This window comes from Astatotilapia calliptera, chromosome 2 (genome assembly GCF_964374335.1).
Source record: "Astatotilapia calliptera chromosome 2, fAstCal68.1, whole genome shotgun sequence".
NCBI lineage: Eukaryota > Metazoa > Chordata > Actinopteri > Cichliformes > Cichlidae > Astatotilapia > Astatotilapia calliptera.
In genome coordinates, this window is record NC_137423.1 from 29,011,514 (window position 1) to 29,024,359 (window position 12,846).

Consider the following 12,846-nt stretch of genomic DNA (forward strand, 5'->3'; position numbering starts at 1 on the left):
GGCATATTTGCCTTGAGGACTGCTGCAAGACATAATGAGCCAAGTGAGTTAAGTACATGATAAAGCTAAAATGACTGCTTATAATGAAATGAAGAGATGACAGCAGCAACTGGCCACAGAGGAAGCTGGCAGTACCTCGGCTCTCAGATGTTGCTCTGCTCAATAGCGATCGATATTCAGACACAAATGCCCCCCAGATAGCAAGGAAACATTGAAACACTGTTGAGTCAATATCAGGCTGTGTCATTGAATCAACATTGAAGTGTGACGTTGACCTAACGTCACTCTTGCACCCGTTTTTAATGTTGAAACAACGTCAGGTTTTGATGTTGAATCAATGTTGAAACCTGACATTGATTCAACGTTGTATTTTCTAATACTGTTGACATTGAAACAATGTCAGATTCTGATATTGAAACACTGTTGAGCTATGATGTTGATTTTCCACCTCTTTCGCACAGTTGCTTTTTATTAAAACAACAGTTAAATCATGACTGGAAATCTACCTCTCTTTATAGGTATTTTAACCAATACTAAACTACTGCATGTTTCCATCAATACTTAAACCACCTAAACACATAATTGTACTTATTCCTCAAATTGGACACCCTTTATAAAAAACAAAAGTCTCACGATGTATCATGTCAATATTATTATCCTAAAATAAGAAAGCATTGCATGTGATGTAACAGAGAAAAAAAAATAAACAAAAAAAGGTCAATAGGCATATGTTTCGTTTGCTAAATACTTTATTAAAACACAGTTTTCTATTTACATTTATGTTTAACATAAATTTGTAATTTTTTACTTCGGGATGGGGATGCATGATGTGCGTCCTGCACCACCCAAACGATCTGGGGCGTACCGGAGCCATTTCTGCACTGCTTGTGCAAAGACAAACTCGGACATAGAGTTTGCCCCTAACTGCTGCGTCAGACCATCTAGGACAAAAATACACACACACACACACACACACACACACAAACAAAAAAAGTGAATTAGAGCACATGAATAAGCTCATGTTATAGCACATGATAAATACTTTTTTGCCCCACTGTAACTGTCTTCAGCGGGGAGAAAGTATGTAAACTCCTAGGCTGATAAACATGAAAGTCACCAGGCGTAAATCTACAAACTGCTGCATTTGATTCCCAAAGAGCTATGAGCGGAAAAAGTGATAAGTCTTAGCATAGTGTGCCGTGTATCCTTTAAAACAAAATAAACATGGGGTCCTTGGGCTGTACAAACTACAACCCGAGGACTAAACAAGCCAAAGACCAAAGACTCCATCTCCAGATTAACCGGACATGAAAGTCTTGTTATTAAGAAAGACAAAGTAATATAGCAAAAAAACGGTAAAACTTACCAAATATGCATTTGCAGAGCGCTGTATCTTTAAATGCCCTTTTTTGCTTTGTCTGGTCCTTGGTTTTTTTCCCTGCCCAGTTTAGTAACGAGGCCAGCTCGTTTGTAATGGCATAAGCCATTACACGGCGGACTCGCACCTCCAGTGTGGTCCCTCCAATCAAGGCAAGGCGTCTCACCTATAGACACATTTCAATAGATGGAATTAGCGTGTCTCATGTCTTAAATGTGTATGCAAGTGCTTGTGTGTTTAATCAACAGGCCGTTGTTATGTATTTAAATCACAGCTATTACACTTTATAGTTACAAAGTGTACATAAACTTTATATACTAACCATTGCCTTATTTGCCTCTATTGATTGAAGAGCTGCCTCTGCATTGTTTAGCTCCTCCATGTTGTGCAAGGGCAAATCCAGAGGCAGTACCCCAGCATCTACCGAATCATTGCAGCCGGTATTGCGGATGGCTCTGACCTCATCACGCAGTTCGTTCACAGCTCTCGTCAGGTCTGACAGCATAGTTAATATCTTTTGTGAGGTCGCATCTGTTTAAAAAAAAAAAAACAATTCTAGAAAGATTAATGGCTTAAGCAGTGAGAGGCAAAAAATTAATATATCCATAAGTGACGGTGTAACATTCTGCATTCAAGTACAAGTTGTTCTAACTCACATATATTTGATATTTGTATATGTAGCTTGCCATCATCAGTGCGTGAATTATGTGTGAATGGCTTTGGCATGTTCCTAGCAGCGTTTTCCTTCATTTCTGCCTTTACGTGTGGACGGGATTATTTTTTAAAACGAAAACGGAAAATCTCAGTTTTCAAAAATACCCGTGTACGTGTGGACGTAGCCTCAGTTTTCAGTTAATGAAAACACAGTTTACGTGTGGACAAAAGGTGCAAACGCAAGGTAGGTGAGCGTGCAACGTAAAGTTAGGTGAGCGTGCAACGTAAAGTTAGGTGAGCGTGCAACGTAAAGTTAGGTGAGCGTGCAACGTAAAGTTAGGTGAGCGTGCAACGTAAAGTCTGAATTGAGTGCGAATCGAAGCGGGTGCTCACCAATCATTAAAAGTAACAAAGTCATTGAACACATTTATACAGTTACCTTTACGTTTATCAATCATATATCACAGATTTACAATTTTTTTGTAGTACTATGCTAAAAAGCAACTACAGAGTGAAAGTCTGGGTCAAGCGCCGAGGCGACGGCAAGAACAAAGGAACCCTCGAAGCGTTAACGCTAGTTTTGTAAGGGAATATAACAGAAAAGTATGAAACGAAAATGTTTTCTTTGTTGATAGACTTTGTTCGCAGTGCAATTTACTTGTTGCCGGATTGTAATAGACACGATTTCGGGCTCCCACATTTTGTCCGAAACTGTACATTAACCAGTTTTTTTTTTTACTGTTATTCAAATGCGACCGTGGAAATAACGAATAGAAGAAAATTCATTCATTCTTACCTTATACTAATCGTGGTGCAGGCCAGTGCAGTGCATGAACTGATGCCTTCTCCGGTCAATTCCGCTGAGAGTAAATCGAATGTCCCGCTCTACTGTACAAGACAATGGTTACCTGGAGGGATGTACCACTGAGAGGGGTGCTATGGAATAGTCCAAGTGGTGGCAGCTTCAATTTCCCGCTCAACCATAAATCATTGGTTTTTCAACGTGATTGTTGTCACCTTGTCAACTATAAATAGATCAACAATCAACGATGACAGAACAACAGTGAATCAATGTTATTTCAATGTCAGTGTCAGGTTTCATCAGTATTTCAATGTTGTTTCAACATTGGTTTTGTGTTAACATTTCAATCCTGACGATTCTGATGGTTCAGATGGAAAATCAACATCTGTTCAATGTCTCCTTGCTATCTGGGCCTCCAACTAAACATACACACAGACACACAGCAGCTGCTGAAAGTCTCTATCTCCCATAATCAACTCATTTGTCTCTTGACTTCCCATTCCTTGCCAAAGCTGTCATCAAATAACAGTCCCTAATGCCTTTTTTTTGTTTCATATGCACATTTAGTTTAATCCTAGAATCTAACTGACACACTGGCTGGAAGATATTTTTAGTTTAACATACCCAAAACTGCAACGTAGGAATGAGCCTTGAGTTTACAATCTTATGTAGAAATTATACAGAGCTGCATATCTAATTCAGACATACATCAAAATGTAATCTGTAATTTATTATCAATAATTAGTTACACTATTTAGGACAAACTCTAAGTTGTGACCATTTTTCACTTTGTATGTCACTCTAAGCTCTTGTCCTACATTTCCCTTTACATTTTTAATCAGTTTCTAACCTTCCATTAGGTCCAGTTTTAAGTGTATACATGTACACACTGGCACTGTGGTCGGTATTCTGATATTTTTTCCATAAGAAATCTCTAGCTCGTTTTTTAAGATTGTTTGATCAGCCTGAGGAATATAAAGTACTTGCTCATAAATAAAAACGATAAATAATAAAGATACAGTACTGTGCAAAAGTCTTGAGCCACCCCTCATTCTTTACATCTTGCTAGGAAAACAGGAAATAGGTACAACAATGGTTTTGAAATGTGTTTCTGAAAGGGACCACTAAGCCAGGTGGAGGATTCAAACTGAGGATCTTCTTGCTTTGAGGCAGTGTTTTTGCACCATTGCACCTTCATGCACACATTAGTTTTCTAATATTGTTACTCTTAAAAATCATGTATTAATGTGAGTTTGTCTGGCTGGATTACAGCGTAAGAGCTGCTTATTTCCACATTTTCACAAATGCAATTTTCAGGTAAATTCATGAAATAGTTTCAACCCAGATGCCCGTGTGTAAACAAGCAGTCTTTTGCACTTGTGAGTTCACGGACGGACAAGATGAGATGTGGATTTTCAGCACACACCAGGCTGTTTTTCTCCTGTCAAACTTTACTGACCCATCCAGCACACTTTCAACCCAGCACACGATGTTTTGAAAATGTGTCAGACGTACTTCCAAACTATGCCGATAACATCCGCACTCCACATGTGTGTTTGACTGGATCTGGGCTGAATTATTTTTACGCTTTACCGAACAAGTTCCACTTATTCCTCTGAGTGGGACTGGATCAGAAATCTTTCTTGTTTACATGTGAGTGTGAGGCAGATGGGTAAACAACACAGACAGCAGCCTCTCTTAGAGATGTGCAAATTCAGCTTACCAACGGTACCTGCCACGCTCTGCATTCTCTTTATGCAGCTGCAAACCAGCTACACCACAAAAACATAAAACTAAATGCCAGGGATGTTCAGAATTTTAATAGTTCGACTGAGGCACGGCACAGAAACACAGTTCAACATAGATCCTCATTATCATCAGCGTGTGCAGGCATTTATATGTAGGTGCACAGCTGAAGACATAATAGTGAATGTGAGCTGCGTGGGTGTTTTAAGTTGTTTAGTATTTGCCAGAAAGTGTTTAGGGGCCCTCACTGTCTGAACAAACGACACTCCGAACTTTTGAACCCAAAGCCTGGATTAACAGCTGACCTGGGAGCAGCGGAGTCTGGGAAAGTATAATTAAGGTTGATTAAGGAACATTCCTGGGGTCTGTTTCTGCATGTTAAGTGAGCTGTGGAGGTTGCAAAAGACCCGGGTCCCTATCAAAGTTCATAGCTGAGAAGGAAATCTGAATCTTCATCACGAAAAATGCGACATGGCGCCACCTAGATGCAATCACGCACTGAAAAAGCATGCAGAGATATGTGAAAACTTACAGCCACACACACACACACATACACAAACTCCCTTATTGTGTAGTTGCACAGCAAAGTGAATGGAGAGGAAAACAGCTACGAATGTTCTAGAAAGCCAACCAGTCATTACAGCAATTATCCCTATGGCGTCCACAGTATAATTAGATGAACCATGCAGCACTGTACCTATAAATACTAGACTAAACAACAGTAAACAAAGGGACAACCGCAGCCAGCAACCTCTCACATTAGACTTCAGCTCCCTCCCACAAACCCTAACAGCAGCGGCATCAACAATAACCGTGGCAGCGCTGACAACAGCAGCAGCAGCAGCATAAATCAGCAATAGGATGCTCACAATTAAACATTGCTCAAGTCATTTATTACAGAAGCAGTCACAAAGGCACAAAGAAATGTTTTCTTGATTGAAACCACTGCCTTTTACAACATCATCAGCCCGCAGCTCTGCTCCCTTTCATTACAGTTTTCTCCATACCCTCATTGTTTCCCCTTTCCTGTACTCTCTCCATCTTAAAGCAAATGTGTGTCACTTTCGATCAGTCTGGTTTGGCAAAAGTACTGAAACGGGCCTGGAGATAAACTACGCCTGTGTTTCTGAGAGCTCAGGAAAGATCGCTGGTGAGCGAGCCGAGAGGGCAAAGTAGGTCAGAGAAAACAGGAGCGTCACGTCATGCGGGGTGGACCTATAACCGAACAGGTGTTTACCAGGCTAGTAAATAGCTCTGCGGTGTGACTACAACTATATTTACAACTTACTAACAAATAGCAATTTGAAAAACACCCAATTACCTGCCTTAGTCAGTCACATAAGCTACAATTCTGTTAACAGTATTTTGATCACTCCTCCATCTTTACCTGCTGCACCAATAGTAGCTTTCAGGTGAAGTTCAGGCCAAGAGTGAAGAAAATTAAAGTCTAGGATTGTTGTGCGGGGTGAATGCCAGTTACTCTCGCAGGCCAACATAAAGTCACACAGATATCTTTGTAGAAGTGTTGCTTTTTCCTCAAAACAAATAAGATTTCTCTCTCTCTTTGTGTTTTTGTGTGAGGAGGCAATGTACTGTGAATCACTACTAGCTTATACTACTTATTTGTTTAACCACGGTTCAGTAGCCTGCTCAGTGACGGACCCCTACTGTTAAGGTGTTTACTTCTGTCCCTGTTTTTTTTTGTTTTTTTCTTATTTCATGGAAGCTTTAAAAGTCGTACATTCTACTCTGCTGTACTTCATAAGTTTTTTCCCCCTTTTTCAGAGTCCAAGATGCAAAACAGCATATTAATTTTAGATTTTACACATTTTACTTCCTGAATGTTTTTAAATTTCAAGCATATTTTTTCTTTATAAGCAGTCCTATTGTTTGTTTGGGGTTTTTTGTTTAGGGTAGGGGTGGCCAACACCAGGCCTCAAGAGCCGGAGTCCTGCAGGTCTTAGGCTACGTTTACGCTGCAGGTCTTAATGCTCAATTCAGATTTTTTGATCAAATCCGATTTTTTTTTGTCTGCTTGTTCACACTACAAATAAAATGCGACAGCAAACGTGCTCTATGAACCCTCAAAGTGGCCCGCATGCGCAAAAGAAGACGTCACACACAACGTGCTCTGTGTAGACCCAGACCAAACAGTATTGTTTGACTGATGGCCCTTAATATAAAGACTTGTTTCAGACTTTACGTTTCCCAATTTTGCTTTAAGTTATAAAGTTATTTTGTTATCTACATATGGCCTAATAATGATCCTTATTGCTGTTTTAGAGAAGAGCGGTGCTCCAAAGGATAGTTGCAGATTTCTGTCAGAATCTGCAGGTTATACAGTACAAATAAAATGTTCACGTTTCTCCAACATTGTCTTCCCAACAGTTTCACTGGATGGCCAGGAAGTGTTCACGATGTCTTCTCTGGCGCTGATAATTGGCGTCTGTCTTGTGTCAGTGACGTAAAAGATGAATTTAATGCAACTTGACCATTCAAACAGCAGTCGCTTTCTAAAACATCAGATATGCATTGCATTCAGTATCACATACGAAAGTGACCCAGGTCGGATTTGAAAATATAGGTGTGTTTTTCACACTGTCAAACCATGATCGGATATGGGTCGCACGGGGTCAAAAAAGATTTGATGCGCTTTCGCCTGCAGTGTGAATGTATCCTTAGATGTGTCCATCACAGCTGCATTTCTTGACGTTGTCCAGAATCACAGCTGATTTTAATGACTAAATTACCTCCTTAACATTTCTTGAAGTTGTCCAGAGGCCTGGTAGTGAATTTGATTCAGGTGTGTTATCTAAAACCTGCAGGACACCGGCTCTCGAGCCTGGAGTTGGCCACCCCTGGTTTAGGGGTCCATTAATGGTAAAGTTGGTTGATGTTAAATTCCTTTTTTTCAGTTTCTCTTTACTTTTTTGAAAGTCTAACTTCTTCTTTTTTTAATTACAGCTTCACAATCCTTTGGTAAATTTCAGCCATATTTTTTCCACACATGTCAGTGGATTCCTTTATAAAGGTACATTACATTGGCAGAGGTCTGCCCTGTTGTTCAGGTTAAAGTGCATATTTACAGAAACAATAACGTCTAAACGCTTCTTTAGACGACATTTTGAAGACTTAAAAACAAATACAGGGTACGGTCACAGAGACCCAAGGAAGTCAAGTGGAAAAGCTAGAACAATCAACTACTGGCGTTCCCACATTCTTGGAAGCAGAGAGAAGTTATTACCACTTTTAACACTTGCCAAAGAAGATTAAAAAAAATTCCCATGAGTAATTGCAATTTAACCATAATACACAACTGTTAAAGCAGTGATAATGAGCAGATCATTTCATATTTGACCTAATGTAACATCAACTATAAACAAACTAAGGAAACAACACATCACTCTGTATTGTTTTGAGAAAAGTCAGGGCATAAATTGCACTTTTATTTTGTTTCTCTTTTGTTTTTTGTTTGTTTCTTCGTAAAATGCATGCTGTGAATTCCTGGCATGACTTCTCAGATGACAGCCTTGTGCTTTGGCTGTGTTCTTTGTGGATAATATATGTTGGTGGCAGGTTTGCTGCTGCTGAAGGGAATGCTCATGTGTGCGTTTTCAAGCAGGTGTGCTTGTTGGTTGGCGCATCCTCCATCTTAATTAGGTCTGTTCCACTTCTTAATGTCAGTGCTAATATTAATTTATTTAAACACTTTACCCACCATGTTACCTAATTTTACATTAGCACAGTGCAAACTAAGGTTGCATTATTTACCTGCCCACATCAGCGTTTAAATCGTAACATTTTAATCAAGTCATGTGGAGGTTTTGGGTTTTGCAGATAATAACTTCAATAAGGAGCCCAATAATGCTTGAAACAGTAAATTCAGCAGAACAGTATTATTTACATTGCAGCTGATTGCTGACGGTGTAAATTTCATAAATACTGTGCGGCAGAGCAAGCCTGCAGGAAGCATGCCTGAGCCGAGTGTCTGCCTTGTGCAGACATTTTATGATACCTTTTTATTGCCTATGACATAAACAGCACATGACATCTTAAAATATGTTTAAAAAAGGCTCGTCCCAAATCCTAACAATAAAACTCAGCAATGAGAAACAGCTGTTGGATGAGTCAAAATTAAAAAAAAAACTGGCAAAAGGAGGTGAACAAAACATAAAATATCATATTTGAACACAACTGTGTCTAACTAAGCTGCAGCAGGAGATGATGCTTACGTCTCTTGTCGGGTGAGTTTAACCCCATCGCACACTGACAGCAGGTGACTTTGGTTAATGCATTTCACATCTGCTCGACATGCCACCTGGCTACCCTCTAAAATGCCTTAAAACACACACGCACAAACACACAGAGAGAGCGAAGGAAAGAGAGAGTGTGTAAAACATTAGACAGAAATCTACTGAAAATTTCATTGGCATCCACTAATCTTTCATCATTCAACCCAGTCTCGGGGCAAGTCATGAAATAGTCAAGAAATGCAATCCATTTGTTAATGTACATGGACACAGATTGTCCTTTGTTTTTTTTAAGAGTCAGATTAACTTTGAAACTCATACATTTCAAATGGAAGTGTGTTTCACGTCATAACACTTTTTTTTTTCCTCGATTCTTCTAATGAGCATTCTCATCCATGCAACCTGGAAAAAAGGGGGATTGTAAAGAAATGATGAAAGTTCAGTTCTAACCCAAACCTGTAAAGAATGAAAACACAATTAAAACTGTGAATAAAATAATGGTTAAAAAAAAAAAACAACAACACAAAAGAAAGTTAAAAGTCCCACGTGTCATATATGCCAACAGCTCCTACCTGCCAACTACTACAGACAACTGGAAGCATTCCAAGTGGTTTCCATGGTCACAAATAGGAAAAAAAATCCATGACTGTTTCACAAATTGATTTTTAGACTGGACATGTTTGCCCGTGCCCATGAACACAAATCAGTAGATTCAATTTTGTGAGTATTTCACAAGCTGATGTGAGACATGTAATGAAATGTATTTCAATTCAATTTCATGACGAGTTTGTAACAACTATTATCTCATGGGCACTTTATGTTATGAGGTCAGGTCACCTTATACTTTTCCACAATGCACTTTCAGACCTGCTGCAGCTGCTGATAGGCTTAAACAAGGTTCACTACCAGTACATTACAGTACAGTGATTTTCTCAGTAAAGTGATTGGGTAAAGTTCAGAAAATTGAATGGCAGCAAGTCATGCGGTCTGTATCAAGCTATAAAATATATCTTACTGTGCAGCAGCTAAAGCCAAAAAAGGCTTAATAAAATGTTTTTTTATGAAAAATGTTGGGTACTACTAAAAGTGCATCGGCAATGTTAAAGAAAATATTCACTTTTATAAGCAGAAATTTTGGTTTTGGAGATTTTAGGTTCAGTATTTAATATATAACAGTAAGATTCCAGCTAAAATCTTCAAAGATGCACCTTGCGTAATCTCCTTGTCTTCATACATATATCATTAACTAAAGTTGCTTCAACTGATTTCAAAACTGGCAGAGCTGTACTGTTGTTTAAAAAGGAGACAGCAATTTTGAAGTTCACTCTAGACTTGTATATTGCCAGTTGCATCCAAAATACTTAAGAACTTTTTCATGATCAGTGGCAAGATGCTATTATATAAATTTCAGACCAGGGTATTCAACTGATACTGCTCTCATATACTAAGATTTAATATGGATAGTGGTTTGATGTTGTATTGACTGACCTTCAAAAGGCTTTTGATCGGATCTTTCTATTGTAGAAGCAAAATTAAAAGCAATAGGGTTAGGTAATGTTTCTGTAACTTGCCTGAAATCCTATCTGTCAGAAAGAAACCGTATGTAGACTCAAACAATGGCTCCTGTAGGTCCCCTCTTGGAAATGTTAATTGTGGTGTACCACAAGGCTCTATTTTATGCCCATTGCTTTTTTTCCCCCATCTATGCTAATGCCACGTCTCAGGCTGTGTAATCAGTGAAAAAAATCCCAAGAATAATAAAATTGTGTCAGAAATTACAATATGTTAGCCTCTGGCTGGTATTAAAAGTAAACTACAACATTTAGATTCTTACGCTGGGGGGACGAAAGCATCCTTTTCATTAAAAGAAATGTAAAGGTTATGCTCTGCACTGATCTAACCAAACTGCATGTGAGTCATGGTTTAGCAACCTTCAGGAAAGAACCAATACCTAATCACAGACAGCTCAAAATAAATTTGTACCTTATATTCTTAATTATCCAAATCAGTAAAGTCTGGTGTTTAATAACTTCTGTAGACTAAAGTGGTCAAGTGTTCCAGTAGTGGTGGATCACTTATCTTTAAACCTCATGTATAATATTCATAGCAATACTTCTATCGTGGTTTGGAGACCTCTTTGCAGTCCCTCAGTTATTTTCCATATGTTACTCTTAGTGTTAAAACATAGAGACAAAAAGAAACTATGGAACGAATCATGCTTCTGTGTAAACATTCTGAATTTAGGCAAAATGTTAATTTTTTTTTCTTTTTTTTGCCTGTCCCATTTGGTTCTTTAGCCGTCAGAATTGTTGTCTGAAGACCAACAAGGATACCCAATGGATTTACTTTGCCAAATGGATCATCATGGCATTGGTCCATTTGATCGACCTTTGTTTTTATTATTTATTATATTTTATTTTCAGATGTTACAGATGGGACAGACGTGAGTGAGGGATAGGAAAGGGAGAGAGAAATGTTAATATTTTTGTTAATCACAATGAAGAGTGTTGCACAATCAACTCAGTATGTACTTTGTTACAGGCATAATGATGGTAATGGTTGTTATTTTAATGTTATGGTTAAATAATGTCTTTGAATTCTAGTTAGCCAGCTTGTGATTGTTTTTGTTTGTTTGTTTGTTTGTTTGTTTGTTTGTTTGTTTGTTTGTTTGTTTGTTTGTTTGTTTGTTTGTTTGTTTGTTTTAAACGTGCACTTTTTCTGTTGGGTTTTCTGTCATGTAAATCTTCCAAAAGATCCACAATGGAAATAAGCTGACCTTTATGATTAGTTTTTGACGATCCTTATTGTGGTATATTATTACATCCACAGTATCATGGTCTTTATTCATATATGTTTTAGTCTGTGATATTGTTTGGTTTGTGATATGCACTGGAAGTAAATAAAATTAATTAATCAGTCATTTAAAAAAATCCAAAATTCCTTCAATTACAACTTACTACCCACAGTGTGTTGGTGAATTTGTCTGCAGAAACTCTGCCCTCCGCCTGTGCTTTCTAATTTTCTTCCTGTTTTTCTGCTGTGGGCAGAGTGGGTGAGTATCCCCCACAATGTCTATTTGCATGAACCCTATTATAAAGTGGCAACCATATTCCATTCTTTTAGCACCTCCTTCTTCCGTGCTTTCTGTCATGGATGAATAAAATGCAGATCAGTGTGCCTATTTGACCAGTGGAAAAGCTGAGGACACATAAAAACACAAAGAAAGGAGGCAACAGAGAACAAGATGTAGTGTGTATGCACTGAGCCACTTTACCACAGATTTGTGTGAAAGCGTTTATTTGTTCTTTAAAATGTTGCCTCCATGAAACAGTTCACTGCTTTGTTCATGCTAATGCCTCTTTCTCGTCATTAACTCTCCAGGTAGCTCAACCATAGCTGTTATCACTCTCTTGCGCTTGGTTATCCTGGAACACTGCACAAAGTTTAAATGTCTGCACAGAAGTACAATTGTTTTATTATACCTTTAGGTTAGGTTATGATACAAGGCTTTTTTCACTTTAAAGTACAGATTTTTATCCAACGCTACTGCTGGTAACTCCCATCCCAGCATCCCTTCGAAAATAACTAAGTCACACCCTGTAGTTAAACAGGGTATTAAACACACACAGACACACACGCATGTGCTTTTTACACAGAAACAAATGAGCAGGTGTCATTACCTCCACAATAAAATGTTTTGGTCAAACATTTTCTCCAGATTATTTCATTTTCCTTGGTTTTCATTCAGCAACCATAGAACTCCTTTGTGATTTCCACTCACGCAAACTCTCAGGTCCAAGCACTGGCCAGGCTCTGTTAGGCCTGCGTCTGGTCTGGCACGCCAATGCTCAGCTGGACTCACGCAGATATACTTCATGTACTCATTTCTGGAGCTTTAAAACTCGAATCCACAACCATTCAACCCAAAGAAGTATTCTGAGAAAATGTTAGGAGGAGCTGGCTGCACATCACACGGCAACTGGCCCAGTAGTCATTCGTGAGCGTGTAAGTACACA

The 12,846-nt window shown here is 38.7% G+C and overlaps 1 protein-coding gene across 1 annotated transcript; it reads right to left on the reverse strand.

Moving 5' to 3' along the window:
- Positions 1-731: 731 nt before the first annotated feature.
- LOC145431473 (uncharacterized) lies at positions 732-2,989 on the reverse strand. The gene is made up of 4 exons (XM_080307331.1): positions 2,829-2,989; positions 1,701-1,909; positions 1,367-1,544; positions 732-941 (listed from the first exon to the last, which is right to left on the reverse strand). Exons 2-4 carry the CDS (start codon positions 1,881-1,883, stop codon positions 805-807), a joined length of 498 nt encoding a protein of 165 aa, XP_080163457.1. The 5' UTR covers positions 1,884-1,909; positions 2,829-2,989; the 3' UTR covers positions 732-804.
- Positions 2,990-12,846: the final 9,857 nt, after the last annotated feature.